General features: G+C 51.4%; 1 protein-coding gene across 16 annotated transcripts in view; it reads right to left on the minus strand.

The window, feature by feature from the left end:
• The window catches only part of ank2b (ankyrin 2b, neuronal), a 354,512-nt gene that overhangs the window by 250,214 nt on the left and 84,858 nt on the right, over positions 1-19,440 (minus strand). For all 16 annotated transcript variants that reach the window (XM_079257624.1, XM_079257625.1, XM_079257630.1 and 13 more), the window contains exons 4-7: positions 17,013-17,111; positions 16,770-16,868; positions 16,351-16,536; positions 8,353-8,451 (exon numbers count right to left, since the gene is read on the minus strand). In XM_079257624.1, the coding sequence (XP_079113750.1) occupies positions 8,353-8,451; positions 16,351-16,536; positions 16,770-16,868; positions 17,013-17,111 (483 nt within the window). The remainder of the gene's footprint in view (positions 1-8,352; positions 8,452-16,350; positions 16,537-16,769; positions 16,869-17,012; positions 17,112-19,440) is intronic.

Genomic DNA, 19,440 nt, shown 5'->3' on the forward strand with positions numbered 1-19,440 from the left:
TGGAGGTCTCAGGAGGAGTCAGGAGGTGTCAGGAGGAGTCGGGAGTACCTGGAGGTGTCAGGAGGAGTCAGGAGGAAGCGGGAGGTGTCAGGAGGAGTCAGGAGGAGTCTGGAGTAACTGGAGGAGTCGGGAGGAGTCTGGAGGAGTCAGGAGGAGTCTGGAGGAGTCGGGAGGAGTCAGGAGGAGTCAGGAGGAGTCGGGAGGAGTCAGTAGGAGCTGGAGAAGTCGGGAGGAGTCGGGAGGAGTCAGGAGGAGTCGGGAGGAGTCGGGAGGAGTCAGGAGGAGTCGGGAGTAACTGGAGGAATCGGGAGGTGTCGGGAGGAGTCAGGAGGAGTCAGGAGGAGTCGGGAGGAGTCGGGAGTAACTGGAGGAGTCGGGAGGAGTCGGGAGGAGTCGGGAGGAGTCAGGAGGAGTCGGGAGGAGTCAGGAGGAGCTGGAGGAGTCAGGAGGAGTCGGGAGGAGTCAGGAGGAGTCAGGAGTAACTGGAGGTGTCAGGAGGAGTCTGGAGGAGTCGGGAGGAGTCAGGAGGAGCTGGAGGAGTTGGGAGTAACTGGAGGAGTCAGGAGGAGTCCGGAGGAGTCAGTAGGAGCTGGAGGAGTCGGGAGTAACTGGAGGAGTCGGGAGGAGTCAGGAGGAGTCGGGAGGAGTCGGGAGGAGTCAGGAGGAGTCAGTAGGAGCTGGAGGAGTCAGGAGGAATTGGGAGGAGTCGGGAGGAGTCGGGAATAACTGGAGGTGTCAGGAGGAGTCGGGAGGAGTCGGGAGGAGTCGGGAGTAACTGGAGGAATCGGGAGGTGTCAGGAGGAGTCTGGAGGAGTCGGGAGGAGTCAGGAGGAGCTGGAGGAGTTGGGAGTAACTGGAGAAATCGGGAGGTGTCAGGAGGAGTCGGGAGGAGTCAGGAGGAGTCGGGAGGAGTCGGGAGGAGTCAGGAGGAGCTATAGGAGTTGGGAGTAACTGGAGGTGTCAGGAGGAGTCAGGAAGAGTCAGGAGGAGCTGGAGGAGTCAGGAAGAGTCAGGAGGAGCTGGAGGAGACAGGACGAGTCGGGAGGAGTCGGGAGGAGTCAGGAGGAGTTGGGAGTAACTGGAGGTGTCTGGAGGAGTCAGGAGTAACTGGAGGTCTCAGGAGGAGTCAGGAGGTGTCAGGAGGAGTCGGGAGTAACTGGAGGTGTCAGGAGGAGTCAGGAGGAAGCGGGAGGTGTCAGGAGGAGTCAGGAGGAGTCGGGAGTAACTGGAGGAGTCGGGAGGAGTCTGGAGGAGTCAGGAGGAGTCTGGAGGAGTCGGGAGGAGTCAGGAGGAGTCAGGAGGAGTCAGTAGGAGCTGGAGAAGTCGGGAGGAGTCGGGAGGAGTCAGGAGGAGTCGGGAGGAGTCGGGAGGAGTCAGGAGGAGTCGGGAGTAACTGGAGGAATCGGGAGGTGTCGGGAGGAGTCAGGAGGAGTCAGGAGGAGTCGGGAGGAGTCGGGAGGAGTCAGGAGGAGTCAGGAGTAACTGGAGGTGTCAGGAGGAGTCAGGAGGAGTCGGGAGGTGTCAGGAGGAGTCGGGAGGAGTCGGGAGTAACTGGAGGTGTCAGGAGGAGTCAGGAGGAAGCGGGAGGTGTCAGGAGGAGTCAGGAGGAGTCGGGAGGTGTCAGGAGGAGTCGGGAGGAGTCGGGAGTAACTGGAGGTGTCAGGAGGAGTCAGGAGGAAGCTGGAGGTGTCAGGAGGAGTCAGGAGGAGTCGGGAGTAACTGGAGGAGTCGGGAGGAGTCGGGAGGAGTCGGGAGTAACTGGAGGAATCGGGAGGTGTCAGGAGGAGTCAGGAGGAGTTGGGAGGAGTCAGGAGGAGTCGGAAAGAGTCGGGAGTAACTGGATGAGTCGGGAGCAGTCAGGAGGAGTCCGGAGGAGTCGGGAGGAGTCAGGAGTAACTGGAGGAGTCGGGAGGAGTCAGGAGGAGTCAGGAGGAGTCGGGAGTAACTGGAGGAATCGGGAGGAGTCAGGAGGATCTGGAGGAGTCAGGAGGAGTCGGGAGGAGTCGGGAGTAACTGGAGGAATCGGGAGGAGTCAGGAGGAGTCAGGAGGAGTTGGGAGGAGTCAGGAGGAGCTGGAGGAGCTAGAGGAGTTGGGAGGAGTCAGGAGGAGTCGGAAAGAGTCGGGAGTAACTGGATGAGTCGGGAGGAGTCAGGAGGAGTCCGGAGGAGTCGGGAGGAGTCAGGAGTAACTGGAGGAGTCGGGAGGAGTCAGGAGGAGTCAGTAGGAGCTGGAGGAGTCAGGAGGAGTCGGGAGGAGTCGGGAGGAGTCAGGAGGAGTCGGGAGGAGTCGGGAGGAGTCAGGAGGAGTCGGGAGGAGTTGGGAGGAGTCAGGAGGAGTCGGGAGGAGTCGGGAGGAGTCAGGAGGAGTCAGGAGGAGTCGGGAGTAACTGGAGGAATCGGGAGGAGTCAGGAGGATCTGGAGGAGTCAGGAGGAGTCGGGAGGAGTCGGGAGTAACTGGAGGAATCGGGAGGAGTCAGGAGGAGTCAGGAGGAGTTGGGAGGAGTCAGGAGGAGCTAGAGGAGTTGGGAGGAGTCAGGAGGAGTTGGGAGGAGTCAGGAGGAGTCAGGAGGAGTTGGGAGGAGTCAGGAGGAGTCGGGAGGAGTCAGGAGGAGTTGGGAGGAGTCAGGACGTGTCAGGAGGAGTCAGGAGGAGTCAGGAGGAGTCGGGAGGAGTCGGGAGGAGTCAGGAGGAGTCGGGAGGTGTCGGGAGGAATCGGGAGGAGTCAGGAGGAGTCGGGAGCAGTCAGGAGGAGTCGGGAGGAGTCCGGAGGAGTTGGGAGGAGTCAGGAGGAGTCGGGAGGAGTCAGGAGGAGTTGGGAGGAGTCAGGAGGAGTTGGGAGGAGTCAGGAGGAGTCGGGAGGAGTCGGGAGGAGTCAGGAGGAGTCAGGAGGAGTCGGGAGGTGTCGGGAGGAGTCGGGAGGAGTTGGGAGTAACTGGAGGAGTCAGGAGGAGTCCGGAGGAGTCAGTAGGAGCTGGAGGAGTCGGGAGTAACTGGAGGAGTCGGGAGGAGTCGGGAGGAGTCAGGAGGAGTCGGGAGGAGTCAGGAGGAGTCGGGAGGAGTTGGGAGGAGTCAGGAGGAGTCGGGAGGAGTCGGGAGGAGTCGGGAGGAGTCGGGAGGAGTCAGGAGGAGTCGGGAGTAACTGGAGGAATCGGGAGGAGTCAGGAGGATCTGGAGGAGTCAGGAGGAGTCGGGAGGAGTCGGGAGTAACTGGAGGAATCGGGAGGAGTCAGGAGGAGTCAGGAGGAGTTGGGAGGAGTCAGGAGGAGCTAGAGGAGTTGGGAGGAGTCAGGAGGAGTCGGGAGGAGTCAGGAGGAGTCAGGAGGAGTTGGGAGGAGTCAGGAGGAGTCAGGAGGAGTCGGGAGGAGTCAGGAGGAGTTGGGAGGAGTCAGGACGTGTCAGGAGGAGTCAGGAGGAGTCAGGAGGAGTCGGGAGGAGTCGGGAGGAGTCAGGAGGAGTCGGGAGGTGTCGGGAGGAATCGGGAGGAGTCAGGAGGAGTCGGGAGCAGTCAGGAGGAGTCGGGAGGAGTCCGGAGGAGTTGGGAGGAGTCAGGAGGAGTCGGGAGGAGTCAGGAGGAGTTGGGAGGAGTCAGGAGGAGTCGGGAGGAGTCGGGAGGAGTCAGGAGGAGTCAGGAGGAGTCGGGAGGTGTCGGGAGGAGTCGGGAGGAGTTGGGAGTAACTGGAGGAGTCAGGAGGAGTCCGGAGGAGTCAGTAGGAGCTGGAGGAGTCGGGAGTAACTGGAGGAGTCGGGAGGAGTCAGGAGGAGTCAGGAGGAGTCGGGAGGAGTCAGTAGGAGCTGGAGGAGTCAGGAGGAGTTGGGAGGAGTCGGGAGGAGTCGGGAATAACTGGAGGTGTCAGGAGGAGTCGGGAGGAGTCGGGAGGAGTCGGGAGTAACTGGAGGAATCGGGAGGTGTCAGGAGGAGTCGGGAGGAGTCGGGAGGAGTCGGGAGGAGTCGGGAGGAGTCAGGAGGAGCTATAGGAGTTGGGAGTAACTGGAGGTGTCAGGAGGAGTCAGGAAGAGTCAGGAGGAGCTGGAGGAGTCAGGAAGAGTCAGGAGGAGCTGGAGGAGACAGGACGAGTCGGGAGGAGTCGGGAGGAGTCAGGAGGAGTCGGGAGTAACTGGAGGTGTCTGGAGGAGTCAGGAGTAACTGGAGGTCTCAGGAGGAGTCAGGAGGTGTCAGGAGGAGTCGGGAGTAACTGGAGGTGTCAGGAGGAGTCAGGAGGAAGCGGGAGGTGTCAGGAGGAGTCAGGAGGAGTCGGGAGTAACTGGAGGAGTCGGGAGGAGTCTGGAGGAGTCAGGAGGAGTCTGGAGGAGTCGGGAGGAGTCAGGAGGAGTCAGGAGGAGTCGGGAGGAGTCAGTAGGAGCTGGAGAAGTCGGGAGGAGTCGGGAGGAGTCAGGAGGAGTCGGGAGGAGTCGGGAGGAGTCAGGAGGAGTCGGGAGGAGTCAGGAGGAGTCGGGAGTAACTGGAGGAGTCGGGAGGAGTCGGGAGGAGTCAGGAGGAGTCAGTAGGAGCTGGAGGAGTCAGGAGGAGTCGGGAGGAGTCAGGAGGAGTCAGGAGTAACTGGAGGTGTCAGGAGGAGTCTGGAGGAGTCGGGAGGAGTCAGGAGGAGCTGGAGGAGTTGGGAGTAACTGGAGGAGTCAGGAGGAGTCCGGAGGAGTCAGTAGGAGCTGGAGTAGTCGGGAGTAACTGGAGGAGTCGGGAGGAGTCAGGAGGAGTCAGGAGGAGTCGGGAGGAGTCAGTAGGAGCTGGAGGAGTCAGGAGGAGTTGGGAGGAGTCGGGAGGAGTCGGGAATAACTGGAGGTGTCAGGAGGAGTCGGGAGGAGTCGGGAGGAGTCGGGAGTAACTGGAGGAATCGGGAGGTGTCAGGAGGAGTCTGGAGGAGTCGGGAGGAGTCAGGAGGAGCTGGAGGAGTTGGGAGTAACTGGAGGAATCGGGAGGTGTCAGGAGGAGTCGGGAGGAGTCAGGAGGAGCTATAGGAGTTGGGAGTAACTGGAGGTGTCAGGAGGAGTCAGGAAGAGTCAAGAGGAGCTGGAGGAGACAGGACGAGTCGGGAGGAGTCGGGAGGAGTCAGGAGGAGTCGGGAGTAACTGGAGGTGTCTGGAGGAGTCAGGAGTAACTGGAGGTCTCAGGAGGAGTCAGGAGGTGTCAGGAGGAGTCGGGAGTACCTGGAGGTGTCAGGAGGAGTCAGGAGGAAGCGGGAGGTGTCAGGAGGAGTCAGGAGGAGTCGGGAGTAACTGGAGGAGTCGGGAGGAGTCTGGAGGAGTCAGGAGGAGTCTGGAGGAGTCGGGAGGAGTCAGGAGGAGTCAGGAGGAGTCGGGAGGAGTCAGTAGGAGCTGGAGAAGTCGGGAGGAGTCGGGAGGAGTCAGGAGGAGTCGGGAGGAGTCGGGAGGAGTCAGGAGGAGTCGGGAGGAGTCAGGAGGAGTCGGGAGTAACTGGAGGAATCGGGAGGTGTCGGGAGGAGTCAGGAGGAGTCAGGAGGAGTCGGGAGGAGTCGGGAGTAACTGGAGGAGTCGGGAGGAGTCGGGAGGAGTCGGGAGGAGTCAGGAGGAGTCGGGAGGAGTCAGGAGGAGTCAGTAGGAGCTGGAGGAGTCAGGAGGAGTCGGGAGGAGTCAGGAGGAGTCAGGAGGAGTTGGGAGGAGTCAGGAGGAGTCAGGAGGAGTCGGGAGGAGTTGGGAGGAGTCAGGACGTGTCAGGAGGAGTCAGGAGGAGTCCGGAGGAGTCGGGAGGAGTTGGGAGGAGTCAGGAGGAGTCGGGAGGAGTCGTGAGTAACTGGAGGTGTCAGGAGGAGACGGGAGGAGTTGGGAGTAACTGGAGGAATCGGGAGGAGTCCGGAGGAGTTGGGAGGAGTCAGGAGGAGTCAGGAGTAACTGGAGGTGTCAGGAGGAGTCTGGAGGAGTCGGGAGGAGTCAGGAGGAGCTGGAGGAGTTGGGAGTAACTGGAGGAGTCGGGAGGAGTCCTGAGGAGTCAGGAGGAGCTGGAGGAGTTGGGAGTAACTGGAGGAGTCAGGAGGAGTCCGGAGGAGTCAGGAGGAGCTGGAGGTGTCAGGAGGAGTCAGGAGGAGTCAGGAGGAGTGGGGAGGAGTCCGGAGGAGTTGGGAGGAGTCAGGAGGAGTCGGGAGGAGTCGGGAGGAGTCAGGAGGAGTCAGGAGGAGTTGGGAGGAGTCAGGAGGAGTCGGGAGGAGTCAGGAGGAGTCGGGAGGAGTTGGGAGGAGTCAGGAGGAGTCGGGAGGAGTCAGGAGGAGTCGGGAGGAGTTGGGAGTAACTGGAGGAATCGGGAGGTGTCGGGAGGAGTCAGGAGGAGTCTGGAGGAGTTGGGAGGAGTCAGGAGGAGTCAGGAGTAACTGGAGGTTTCAGGAGGAGTCGGGAGGAGTCCGAAAGAGTCAGGAGGAGCTGGAGGAGTTGGGAGTAACTGGAGGAGTCAGTAGGAGCTGCAGGAGTCAGGAGGAGTCCGGAGGAGTTGGGAGGAGTCAGGAGGAGTCAGGAGTAACTGGAGGTGTCAGGAGGAGTCAGGAGGAGTCGGGAGGAGTCAGGAGGAGTCCTGATACACTGAGCTTCTTTCTCTTTAATTCTTTCTTTTATCCCCCCCATAACAGTGTAGCATCATTAACATGTATGTCTCCTGTCTCAGCAGGTCTCCCTGGCCGGGAGTAGCAGTTCCTGTTGTCTGTTGTCTTTCTGTCCTCTTCCCCCCACACAGCAGAGGCAGATGGCTGCCTGTCCTGAGCCGGGTTCTGCCGGAGGTTTCCTTCCTGTAAAAAGGGAGTTTTTTCCTTCCCACTGTCGCCAGTGTGCTTGCTCAGGATGGGAGATTGAGTTGGACTCAACTCAATCTGTTGGTTTCCTTATATAGGCTGTTATGAATTGGCCTTCATTATGTTTTCTTCTCTGTCTGTAAAGCGTCTTGAGATGGCATTGCCGTGATTTGATGCTATATAAATAAAGTTGAATTGAATTGAATTGAATTGAATTAAAAGACCGTTCCAGTGATCCAGTCTACTGGTTTTACTGGGAAGTCGTGTTAAAAGACCGTTCCAGTGATCCAGTCTACTGGTTTTACTGGGAAGTCGTGTTAAAAGACCGTTCCAGTGATCCAGTCTACTGGTTTTACTGGGAAGTCGTGTTAAAAGACCGTTCCAGTTATCCAGTCTACTGGTTTTACTGGGAAGTCCTGTTAAAAGACCGTTCCAGTGATCCAGTCTACTGGTTTTACTGGGAAGTCGTGTTAAAAGACCGTTCCAGTAATCCAGTCTACTGGTTTTACTGGGAAGTCCTGTTAAAAGACCGTTCCAGTGATCCAGTCTACTGGTTTTACTGGGAAGTCGTGTTAAAAGACCGTTCCAGTTATCCAGTCTACTGGTTTTACTGGGAAGTCGTGTTAAAAGACCGTTCCAGTAATCCAGTCTACTGGTTTTACTGGGAAGTCCTGTTAAAAGACCGTTCCAGTAATCCAGTCTACTGGTTTTACTGGGAAGTCGTGTTAAAAGACCGTTCCAGTGATCCAGTCTACTGGTTTTACTGGGAAGTCCTGTTAAAAGACCACTCCAGTGATCCAGTCTACTGGTTTTACTGGGAAGTCGTGTTAAAAGACCGTTCCAATAATCCAGTCTACTGGAGATGAATGCACGGATGAGTTTGTCCTTATCTTTCTGGGAGACTAAACTTTTAACATGGTTTAGAGCTCAAAGTGGGAATTTCACCCACAACCATCTCCAGCAGCCGGCAGCAGATGTCTGCTGAAAACTGGAGCAGTTCTGAATACCAAAGTTAAAACCAGGATCTTATCGTTACTCCTTTGTTTGCTGGTGATACACAAGACATGTTTGGTCTGGCCAATCAGTGAGCAGGATTTTCTCATTCTTTCTTCTTGGTCAGTGGTTGGTCTGGAGAATATCACCTCTTGCTAGCAGCTGTTGTGACATTTCTTTGCCCTACAGTATCGAATCCAACTCGCCTGGCCCACCTGGACGAAGACGGATACGCTGACAGTTTCGTCTGTGTTGGTTTCGTACGTAATTTAGTCAATTTTTAAGGAGCTAACACAGAAAATGGAGCAGTACTACCGGAAACCACCGGGGGCGGTGTTGAGTTGTACAGCTGACATACAACCAGAGAAGAAGACGTGGAAGATGAAGAAGAGGACGGAGAAACCAACAAATAAAAAGCACGCGAGGAAGATGTCAAGTTTTCTTCTTCTTCTGGTACGTTACCACTAGCAACCACTGTCAAAACGTGAACTTTAAACTCAGCACTGCCCCCTTGTGGATGAACTGAACAACCATGACAATGTTTGAAACGGACGTCCTCGTCACGTACAGGAAGGAGCAAACTTCCTGTGGCATTGCATCAGAACTTACTCTTGCAGTGAAATCCACGGCTGCCCCGCGGTTCAGCAGGAGTGTGGCTACGTTGACGTTTCCATAGTGGGCAGCAATGTGCAGCGGCGTGAATCCACTCTGAAACACAGACACATAGAAGACAGGTGAGACCTGGTCCCCTGGAAATCCTGCAAGTCTGACCCTCATCTGTTCCCAGCATGCAGCAGTCACATCAAGCATCGTGAAAAGGAAAAGAAAAGAAACAAAGAAAACCTGAAAGAAAAGTAAACACACCCCCAAAACGTCCCGTCATGCAGCTGTCGGTTACAGAAACTAAAACAATTTGGCTCCAAACCTGAACTCAAACAAACACAGGTTGACGTGAAAATGGACAAACAATATCATCCAGCAAAACTCCAACTAAAAACCAGTAGAAATCATAAATAACTCAAAGGATGTTTTCCATTAATATCAGTGCACTACATTAGCTGTACGCCAGTTATTAGAGCTAGCAATGAGAGGTACATGAGGAGAGTTAGAGATTGCACAGCAGGTGGGAGGAGTTGTGAAATTCTTGCCTTACCTTGCCATTCTGTGAGTGTTGGTCCGATTTAATGTGAAAAAGTTGTTTACAAAAGTGTGAAGAATACAGTGACTAACGTGATGGTACAAAACTTTACAGTCAAAAGCTCAGAATGGTGCAAAAGAAGGCAGCGAGGATGCAGCATGCTAGTCAACGTTAACACTAGAAAATCACACAATTAACTGATTATTATCTTAAAATCTGCATCAGCTTCTCATGCTTACAGTGATTTATGCAACAGTAAGTTGAAGAGAGTCATGCATGTGAAATAACTTGATCTGAAACATGGGACTGACCAGAGCTGCCAACATACTTCAAAAGATCTTTTATTTTTCTATCTGTAGGGTGATTTCAGCTCAAGGTCTACAGACTCAGCAGCCATCATCAAGCTGCCAGGCACTGCACCGTCTGGAAGGCTCTTTCCAATCCACCCTATAAGCCCAGCAAAAGCTGCTAGCATGTAGGAGAGGCCGCTAGCATGTCGCGAAGAATGCTAGCATGTAACGAAGGCCGCTAGCATGTAACGAAGGCTGCTAGCATGTAACGAAGGCTGCTAGCATGTAGCAAAGGCTGCTGTTCAGTAGCGAAGGCTGCTAGCATGTAGCGAAGGCTGCTGGCCAGTAGCGAAGGCTGCTAGCATGTAGCAAAGGCTGCTAGCATGTAGCAAAGGCTGCTAGCATGTAGCAAAGGCTGCTAGCATATACCGAAGGCCACCAGTTGCTAGGCAACGACATACTGGAGCTCTGTGGGTAATTATCATCATTTTGGTTCGCCACCTCAACGGTAAGCAACCTCAAGGTTGCCAGACTATGTAGGACACTGCAGCCTACGCAGTCGCACAGCGATAAGACCTGGGACACAGCTCGTATCTTACAGGACGGAAAAAATGTTTATAGCCAAATTTTCTCAGTTTTCTGAATGTTTATATGAATTTAGTTACTGACTTTAAGTTAAATGTGAAATGTAAGGCGCTGAGACGATTGTGAGCCATTTCATTGACTCTATTGAAACCACAGTAGGAGCAGCGGGTCACATATTCATCTGGAAATAGAAACAAATTACGATTCTACATATTTTTTACAGGACCAGAGGGTGTGCTGCAACTACAGGGGATCATACTCCTCAGCCTCCCTGGTGAGGTCTGTAGGGGTCCGTCAGACTGTCCACCCTCGGACTGAGGAGGAACAGTGTGGTTCTGGACCATTGGACCAATTCCATACCCTCTTCGGGGTTCTGAACGGGACATGGGGATTCAACCAACTGGTTTACATGTTTCACCATGTCCTGTGGGGTTTTCCAGGCGTATGGAGTACCTGTGATATGAGCTGGTATGAGCTGTCTGGTCCCTGTAGGACCGGTTCCAGAGCTTCGTCCACATTGCTGGCGGTAAATTCGATACATTTCCGCTGAGGATTGGATTTCTCCAAGACTGAACTTTATCACCAGTTCTCTTCAGAACTTTGATAGAAAAAATTTGTAGGATGAGGTGAGGTGTTGGGAGATCCGGTTTGGTGGACTGAATAATGAAGAACAAGCTAGCGGCTTACTTCTATTTCTGGTTAAAATCTTGCATTCTTGGCTAATTAGCTTTTTAATCTCTGTGTGTTTGCTTAGATGTACACTTGTTTGCAGTGACAGAAACGTTTCTAGAGGAAGAGACATTGTTTGCAAGTTTGCGTAGCATTTGTGGACCCTCCTCCCATCGGAGTGGTCAGACAGCTTCATGGCTTATTTCACAGAACATCAGACCCAATTATGTTCTCATAAACAGAGACAATAAAGCAGGAAAAAATCCAGTTCATGTGAATCTTGGCAGTTCTGGACGTCTGGGAAACAGCAGCCGTACAAATAGTATCGTTATCGTGTGTTAGCACGTGTAGAGCTGCTGTAAGTAGTCATCGTGCATCTTTAGTAATCATGCAACGGCAACAAAACTGACATGATAACAAGACAAATAGCAAACAATGAGAGCTTTAATGCATGAACTTAGCTGTTAACAGAATAAACCTCACATCTCAGCCATGTTCAGAAATAACTGAAGGTCACAGACAAGACAAACATAAGAAGGCATAAAATCTGGAAAATCAAGTTGCAGCAGGACGGCGTCAGCCATGCATGGTGGCCTCTGACCACACAGAACCAAACCCCAGTGAAACCATGAGAAGATGAACCAACGACTGACACGATGTGGTGATGTGGAAGTAGAAAAGGTGATGGGAGGAAGGAAAGAGGAAGAACACAGAGATGGACGTGAAGGTGAAGCTGTGCAGAATAAACGGATCGTATTTATACCTCAGTAGTCCTATTGACCATCATCTGTTGCAGGAGGGAAGGAACGAAGGAGGAGAGATGAGTTCAGTTAGCGAGTCAGACACCATGAATCCACCAACAGCAACGTGGCTGCACTACAATTCCCTCCACTTCTGTCTGCTGACGCTTGCTTTGGTGACCAATGCTGGTTGGTTAGTAAATGGATTAAAGAATGATCTGGTTGGAAAGTGAATGGGTTAACTAATTATCTGATTGGTTAGTAGATGGTTTAACAAATTATCTGATTTGATGGTTGACGGTTTAACGAATGATCTGGTTGATTAGCAGATGGAATAATGAATTATTTGGTTGGTCAGTAGACGGATTAACTATTTATCTGATTGGTCAGTAGACGGATTAACTATTTATCTGATTAGTTAGACGGATTAACAAAAGATCTGGTTGGTCAATAGACTGATTACCTAATTATCTGGTTGGTTAGTAGAAGGATTAACACATGATCTGGTTGGTCAGTAAGCATATTAACTAATTATCTGGTGGGTTACTAGACAGATTAACTAATTATCTGGTGGGTTACTAGACAGATTAACTAATTATCTGGTCGGTTAGTAGATGGTTTAATGAATGATCTGGTTTGTCATCCTAAAGTCCGTCCTGAAGCGCCCCTGGTCCAGCTTCAGGTCCTGGACTAAACCAGCACGATGTCATCTCGCTTGACGTATGTTTTACAATCATCATCATTGATTCTCCGTCTCACATTGTCCTCGATGTTCAGAGACAATAACGTTGACGTTTCACCTCTAAAATATTTGATATTTCATGTCGTTTATTCGCATCGGCATAGGTATGTTGAGCATTATTTAGGACCATCACAACTATCAACAAGCAGAATCATCATGGAAACAATAAGGATCTTCTCTGGCCCCCAACTTGTACGACTCCCAAACAACAGTCTGGGTAATTCAACAGGAGCAGACTGCATTCATGGCAATATGAATCATCCAGGGCTGGTATGATAAGATTATTACTCCAAATGTGGATGAGAACATGTATGTATCAAAAACACTGTAAATGTTTTGCATCTTTTATAATAATTATTTTCTAAATGTTATATCTTAAAGTCTCATTGTCCATTAACTGAGACACCTCTCTAAGACATGTCCACATGCTCACGTAAATTCTTCCATTCAGTGATTGGTCAACGCAGAGGAAATGACGTAGTCTGAAATCCCGTTTATGGCAGCTCCTTCTATCTGTCCTCTCTTCCTCATCTCCGATTCTAGTTTCATCTGGATCTTCCTCATCATGCACAGCTGAGTGTGCTCCATCAGCACGTGGCCGTGTTCCACCATCCCTTTACAAGAAAACCATTTTCCAAACAATGTCCAGGTCCAGCTTACCACCATACAACCTGGACAGGGGGACACTCCATGCAGTGGATAGTGCAGCGATGTGGACGGGGTGATGAGGGGGAGTGACAGAGACACAGGAAAAAGAAGGACAGACCGGTCAGTGGCGGGACTACGACTAACGTGGCAGGGAGAGAGACACTGAAGGACAGATGGAGACAAATGGAGACAAACGCACACATAAACGTAACAGCTTCATGACATCACAGCTGGTTAGTAGTACGGACTAATGTTTACAGTTCTGGGACGCTACTGACACCTGCTGCTGTATCTGGACAGCATGTCCGGGTAAAGACATAACCAAGCCAACCGTCCACACGGACGTCTTCTACAGCAGTCAGGACTGTCTGAATCCTGTTTCTGCTACATCGTCTGTTTTCAGCAAGAACATTTGGAAATGCAGGATCTGATACTGCAGAATAGACGTAATGCGAGGAGGACGCTGCATCACCACTTTGATATGTCACCTGAAAAACCACCACAGTGGTGGAAAGGTAAACACTGCTAAAGCTAACACTGCCAAAGCTAATGTTAAACCTAATGCTGCTAAAGCTAATACTGCTAAAGCTAATGTTAAACATAATGCTGCTAAAGCTAATGCTGCTAGAGCTAATGTTAAAGCTAATGCTGCTAAAGCTAATGTTAAACCTATGCTGCTAAAGTTAATGCTGCTAAAGCTAATGTTAAACCTAATGCTGCTAAAGCTAATGCTGCTAAAGCTACTACTGCTAAAGCTGACACTACCAATGCTAATGCTGCTAAAAACTAATGCTGCTAAAGCTAATGCTGCTAATGCTGACACTGCCAAAGCTGATGCTGCTAATGCTAAGGCGGCCAATGAGAATGCTGCTAAAAACTAATGCTGCAAAAGCTAATGCTGCTAATGCTAATGCTGCTACTGCTAACTTTTATTTTCTTCCGAACTTGATCATCGTAACCTTTAGAAAAATATAAATCACTATTGATAAATATCAGTTATTGGAAATGAAAACAATATTAATATCAGATATCTCCAAAACTTTTATATCAGTGCATCCGTACTCGTGGATTAAAACTCTGAATCAGTGCAATCAGAGAAACTATAAGTTGGTCAAATCAGTGTTTTCCATTACAGCATGGAAGGTTCATCGTGACTCAGTTCATTAATCCTAAACCTCAGAAGTTTGGATTCCTAATCCGTACCATACTGGTTTGGCCTAAAGAGCCTTACCTCGACCTATCCTCCACGGTGGCAGTGTCTGTAGCGCTTTGTTGTTTTCAGACCAACTGTGTCCAGACAACACTTCACACAATTAAGTTGGGAAGATTTGCTGGGATTTCAGTCTGACATAGTCCAGGCCAGTGACTCAGACTCAGTCTGGTATACATAGACCCAGTCTGGGCCGGTGACTCAGACTTAGTCTGGTATACATAGACCCAGTCCGGGCCGGTGACTCAGACTTAGTCTGGTATACATAGACCCAGTCTGGGCCGGTGACTCAGACTCAGTCTGGTATACATAGACCCAGTCTGGGCCGGTGACTCAGACTTAGTCTGGTATACATAGACCCAGTCTGGGCCGGTGACTCAGACTTAGTCTGGTATACATAGACCCAGTCCGGGCCGGTGACTCAGACTCAGTCTGGTATACATAGACCCAGTCCAAGCCAGTGACTCAGACTCAGTCTGGTATACATAGACCCAGTCTGGGCCGGTGACTCAGACTTAGTCTGGTATACATAGACCCAGTCCGGGCCGGTGACTCAGACTCAGTCTGGTATACATAGACCCAGTCTGGGCCGGTGACTCAGACTTAGTCTGGTATATATGGACCTAGTCTGGACCGGTGACTCAGACTTAGTCTGGTATATATGGACCTAGTCTGGACCGGTGACTCAGACTTAGTCTGGTATATATGGACCTAGTCTGGGCCGGTGACTCAGACTTAGTCTGGTATATATGGACCTAGTCTGGACCGGTGACTCAGACTTAGTCTGGTATATATGGACCTAGTCTGGGCCGGTGACTCAGACTTAGTCTGGTATATATGGACCTAGTCTGGACCGGTGACTCAGACTTAGTCTGGTATATATGGACCTAGTCTGGGCCGGTGACTCAGACTTAGTCTGGTATATATGGACCTAGTCTGGACCGGTGACTCAGACTTAGTCTGGTATACATAGACCCAGTCTGGGCCGGTGACTCAGACTTAGTCTGGTATATATGGACCTAGTCTGGGCCGGTGACTCAGACTTAGTCTGGTATATATGGACCTAGTCTGGACCGGTGACTCAGACTTAGTCTGGTATATATGGACCTAGTCTGGGCCGGTGACTCAGACTTAGTCTGGTATATATGGACCTAGTCTGGACCGGTGACTCAGACTTAGTCTGGTATATATGGACCTAGTCTGGGCCGGTGACTCAGACTTAGTCTGGTATACATAGACCATGTCTGGGCCGGTGACTCAGACTTAGTCTGGTATACATAGACCTAGTCTGGACCGGTGACTCAGACTTAGTCTGGTATATATGGACCTAGTCTGGGCCGGTGACTCAGACTTAGTCTGGTATATATGGACCTAGTCTGGGCCGGTGACTCAGACTTAGTCTGGTATACATAGACCATGTCTGGGCCGGTGACTCAGACTTAGTCTGGTATACATAGACCTAGTCTGGACCGGTGACTCAGACTTAGTCTGGTATACATAGACCCAGTCTGGGCCGGTGACTCAGACTTAGTCTGGTATACATAGACCTAGTCTGGACCGGTGACTCAGACTTAGTCTGGTATATATGGACCCAGTCTGGGCCGGTGACTCAGACTTAGTCTGGTATACATAGACCCAGTCTGGGCCGGTGACTCAGACTTAGTCTGGTATACATAGACCTAGTCTGGACCGGTGACTCAGACTTAGTCTGGTATATATGGACCTAGTCTGGGCCGGTGATTCAGACTTAGCCTGGGCCGGTTATTCAGACCTAGTCTAGACCGGTGATTCAGACTTAGTCTGGTACACATAGACCCAGTCTGGGCCGGTGACTCAGACTTAGTCTGGTACACATAGACCCAGTCTGGGCCGGTGACTCAGACTTAGTCTGGTACACATAGACCTAGTCTGGACCGGTGATTCAGACTTAGTCTGGTATACATAGACCTAGTCATGACCAGTGACTCAGACCTAGTCTGGACCGGTGACTCAGACCTAGTCTGGGCCAGTGACTCAGACCTAGTCTGGACCGGTGACTCAGACTTAGTCTGGGCCGGTGACTCAGACTTAGTCTGGGCTGGTGACTCAGACTTATGGAATTATATGCATTCTGTAAAAATCCAGCTTGTCTTTCAGCCATGACAACAGATGCAACCAGTTTGCAGACATAACGACATAATGCCCTCAGCATGACAGCCTTCGTCAGTAGGACGAGGGAGAAGCATTGTTCCTGTAATTTCAGCAAAACCTTCTTTTATCCAGTAGAACATCAGCTTCCATCACACTGTTAGCCGCCAGATCTCCTCCTACTCAGCCCGTTTGCATAATTAAGCAAAGTGAAAGCCTGTAATTAGGAAGGAGGTTGTATACAGAGCATCCAGATACACATCTCAGTTTCGTCGATCGAAAAACGTCAAGACGTGAGTCAATGAAGCTACAAATGAACAATTAATAAACTGGTTTTCAGTTATTATTTCCTGAACCCTGCATGAACATTGACCATACAGTTGCTTTAGTTATCCACACACACCGAGCAGCAGCACGTTCCACACCTCTACAAACCTGGCCAAGTGTGGAAGCCATACCTTGGACTGGACGTCGGCATTGTGATCGTTCTGGAGCAGCAAGGCGGCGGATTTGGTGTCGTCCTTACGAGCAGCAATGTGTAGCGCAGGCAGGCGGACCTTGCCTTTAGTATCGTTCTCCAGCAAGACGGAGACCACCTGGTTGTGCCCCTGCTGGAGGGCGATGGCGAGCGGCGTGAAGCCGTCCTGGGAGCACGACAGACACAAATAAGTTTCCGGTAAACAGATGAAATTTGGTCAAAAAGCCAAAATGTTACACTTATTTCCTGTTTACACAGATATGTCACCGGCCAATCAGACGGCAGCATGTAGACATGTGAAGGGTCAAACTAAGCTTCAGAACAAGGAAGTAAGTGGAATGTGGTATCATTCATCACAGTAAAGGCAGCGCAGAGGAAGGGTTGCGGCTGCCAGCTCACCTCTGTAGCTGTGCTTTGGTTGCCTCCGTTCTCAAGCAGGTACCTCACCACGTCCAGGTGATTCTCCTGAGCCGCCATGTACAGAGGAGTGAATCCATTCTGCCAGACACAAAGCCAATTACAGATGGCACTGCAAATCCTGTCCTAGAAGGATATGAGACGACGTCAGTCAGGACGTCGTCTCATATCTGTACTCGAACACCATAAACCTGGTCAGTCAGAAGCACAGGTGTAAAGACTCACCTGGGACTGTGCATTGATGTCGGCTCCTCGTTTGACCAGAATCTTTACGACCTCGGCCTGACCGGCCAGAGAGGAGATGTGGAGAGCCGTGTTTCCTTTCTGGTGGAGAAAAAGCAGCATCTGATTCAGAGAAGGTGCAACGCTTCCTCTCATCTACATAAAGACATATTAATCACAGAGCAGCTAGATAAATGGGCCTCTGTGACAGGTCAGGTGGCATGTCTCTTTTGTCTGGTTAACCTTACACAGTCTGGCTAGCGAGTCTGGTTAACCTTACCGAGTCTGGCTAGCGAGTCTGGTTAACCTTACCGAGTCTGGCTAGCGAGTCTGGTCAACCTTACACAGTCTGGCTAGCGAGTCTGGTTAACCTTACACTGTCTGGCTAGCGAGTCTGGTTAACATTACCAAGTCTGGCTAGTGAGTCTGGTCAACCTTACACTGTCTGGCTAGCGAGTCTGGTTAACATTACCAAGTCTGGCTAGTGAGTCTGGTTGTCGTTACCGAGTCTGGCTAGCGAGTCTGGTTAACCTTACAGTCTGGCTAGCGAGTCTGGTCAACCTTACACAGTCTGGCTAGCGAGTCTGGTTAACCTTACACTGTCTGGCTAGCGAGTCTGGTTAACATTACCAAGTCTGGCTAGTGAGTCTGGTTGTCGTTACCGAGTCTGGCTAGCGAGTCTGGTTAACCTTACAGTCTGGCTAGCGAGTCTGGTCAACCTTACACAGTCTGGCTAGCGAGTCTGGTTAACCTTACACTGTCTGGCTAGCGAGTCTGGTTAACATTACCAAGTCTGGCTAGTGAGTCTGGTTGTCGTTACCGAGTCTGGCTAGCGAGTCTGGTTAACCTTACAGTCTGGCTAGCGAGTCTGGTCAACCTTACAGAGTCTGGCTAGCGAGTCTGGTTAACCTTACAGTCTGGCTAGCGAGTCTGGTCAACCTTACAGAGTCTGGCTAGCGAGACTGGTTAACCTTACCGAGTCTGGCTAGCAAGTCTGGTTAACCTTACAGTCTGGCTAGTGAGTCTGGTCAACCTTACACAGTCTGGCTAGCGAGTCTGGTTAACCTTACAGTCTGGCTAGCGAGTCTGGTCAACCTTACAGAGTCTGGCTAGCGAGACTGGTTAACCTTACCGAGTCTGGCTAGCAAGTCTGGTTAACCTTACAGTCTGGCTAGTGAGTCTGGTCAACCTTACACAGTCTGGCTAGCGAGTCTGGTTAACCTTACACAGTCTGGCTAGCGAGTCTGGTTAACATTACCGAGTCTGGCTAGCAAGTCTGGTTGACGTTACCGAGTCTGGCTAGCGAGACTGGTTAACCTTACCGAGTCTGGCTAGCGAGTCTGGTTAACCTTACCGAGTCTGGCTAGCGAGTCTGGTCAACCTTACACAGTCTGGCTAGCGAGTCTGGTTAACCTTACACAGTCTGGCTAGCGAGTCTGGTTAACATTACCGAGTCTGGCTAGCGAGTCTGGTTAACCTTACCGAGTCTGGCTAGCGAGTCTGGTCAACCATACACAGTCTGGCTAGCGAGTCTGGTCAACCTTACACAGTCTGGCTAGCGAGTCTGGTTAACCTTACACAGTCTGGCTAGCAAGTCTGGTTAACCTTACCGAGTCTGGCTAGCGAGTCTGGTTAACGTTACCGAGTCTGGTCAACCTTATACAGTCTGGCTAGCGAGTCTGGTTAACCTTACCGAGTCTGGCTAGCAAGTCTGGTTAACCTTACAGTCTGGCTAGTGAGTCTGGTCAACCTTACACAGTCTGGCTAGCGAGTCTGGTTAACCTTACAGTCTGGCTAGCGAGTCTGGTCAACCTTACAGAGTCTGGCTAGCGAGACTGGTTAACCTTACCGAGTCTGGCTAGCAAGTCTGGTTAACCTTACAGTCTGGCTAGTGAGTCTGGTCAACCTTACACAGTCTGGCTAGCGAGTCTGGTTAACCTTACACAGTCTGGCTAGCGAGTCTGGTTAACATTACCGAGTCTGGCTAGCAAGTCTGGTTGACGTTACCGAGTCTGGCTAGCGAGACTGGTTAACCTTACCGAGTCTGGCTAGCGAGTCTGGTTAACCTTACCGAGTCTGGCTAGCGAGTCTGGTCAACCTTACACAGTCTGGCTAGCGAGTCTGGTTAACCTTACACAGTCTGGCTAGCGAGTCTGGTTAACATTACCGAGTCTGGCTAGCGAGTCTGGTTAACCTTACCGAGTCTGGCTAGCGAGTCTGGTCAACCATACACAGTCTGGCTAGCGAGTCTGGTCAACCTTACACAGTCTGGCTAGCGAGTCTGGTTAACCTTACACAGTCTGGCTAGCAAGTCTGGTTAACCTTACCGAGTCTGGCTAGCGAGTCTGGTTAACGTTACCGAGTCTGGTCAACCTTATACAGTCTGGCTAGCGAGTCTGGTTAACCTTACACAGTCTGGCTAGCAAGTCTG

The sequence above is a fragment of the Telmatherina bonti genome (genome assembly GCF_933228915.1).
Source record: "Telmatherina bonti genome assembly, chromosome: 18".
Lineage (NCBI taxonomy): Eukaryota > Metazoa > Chordata > Actinopteri > Atheriniformes > Telmatherinidae > Telmatherina > Telmatherina bonti.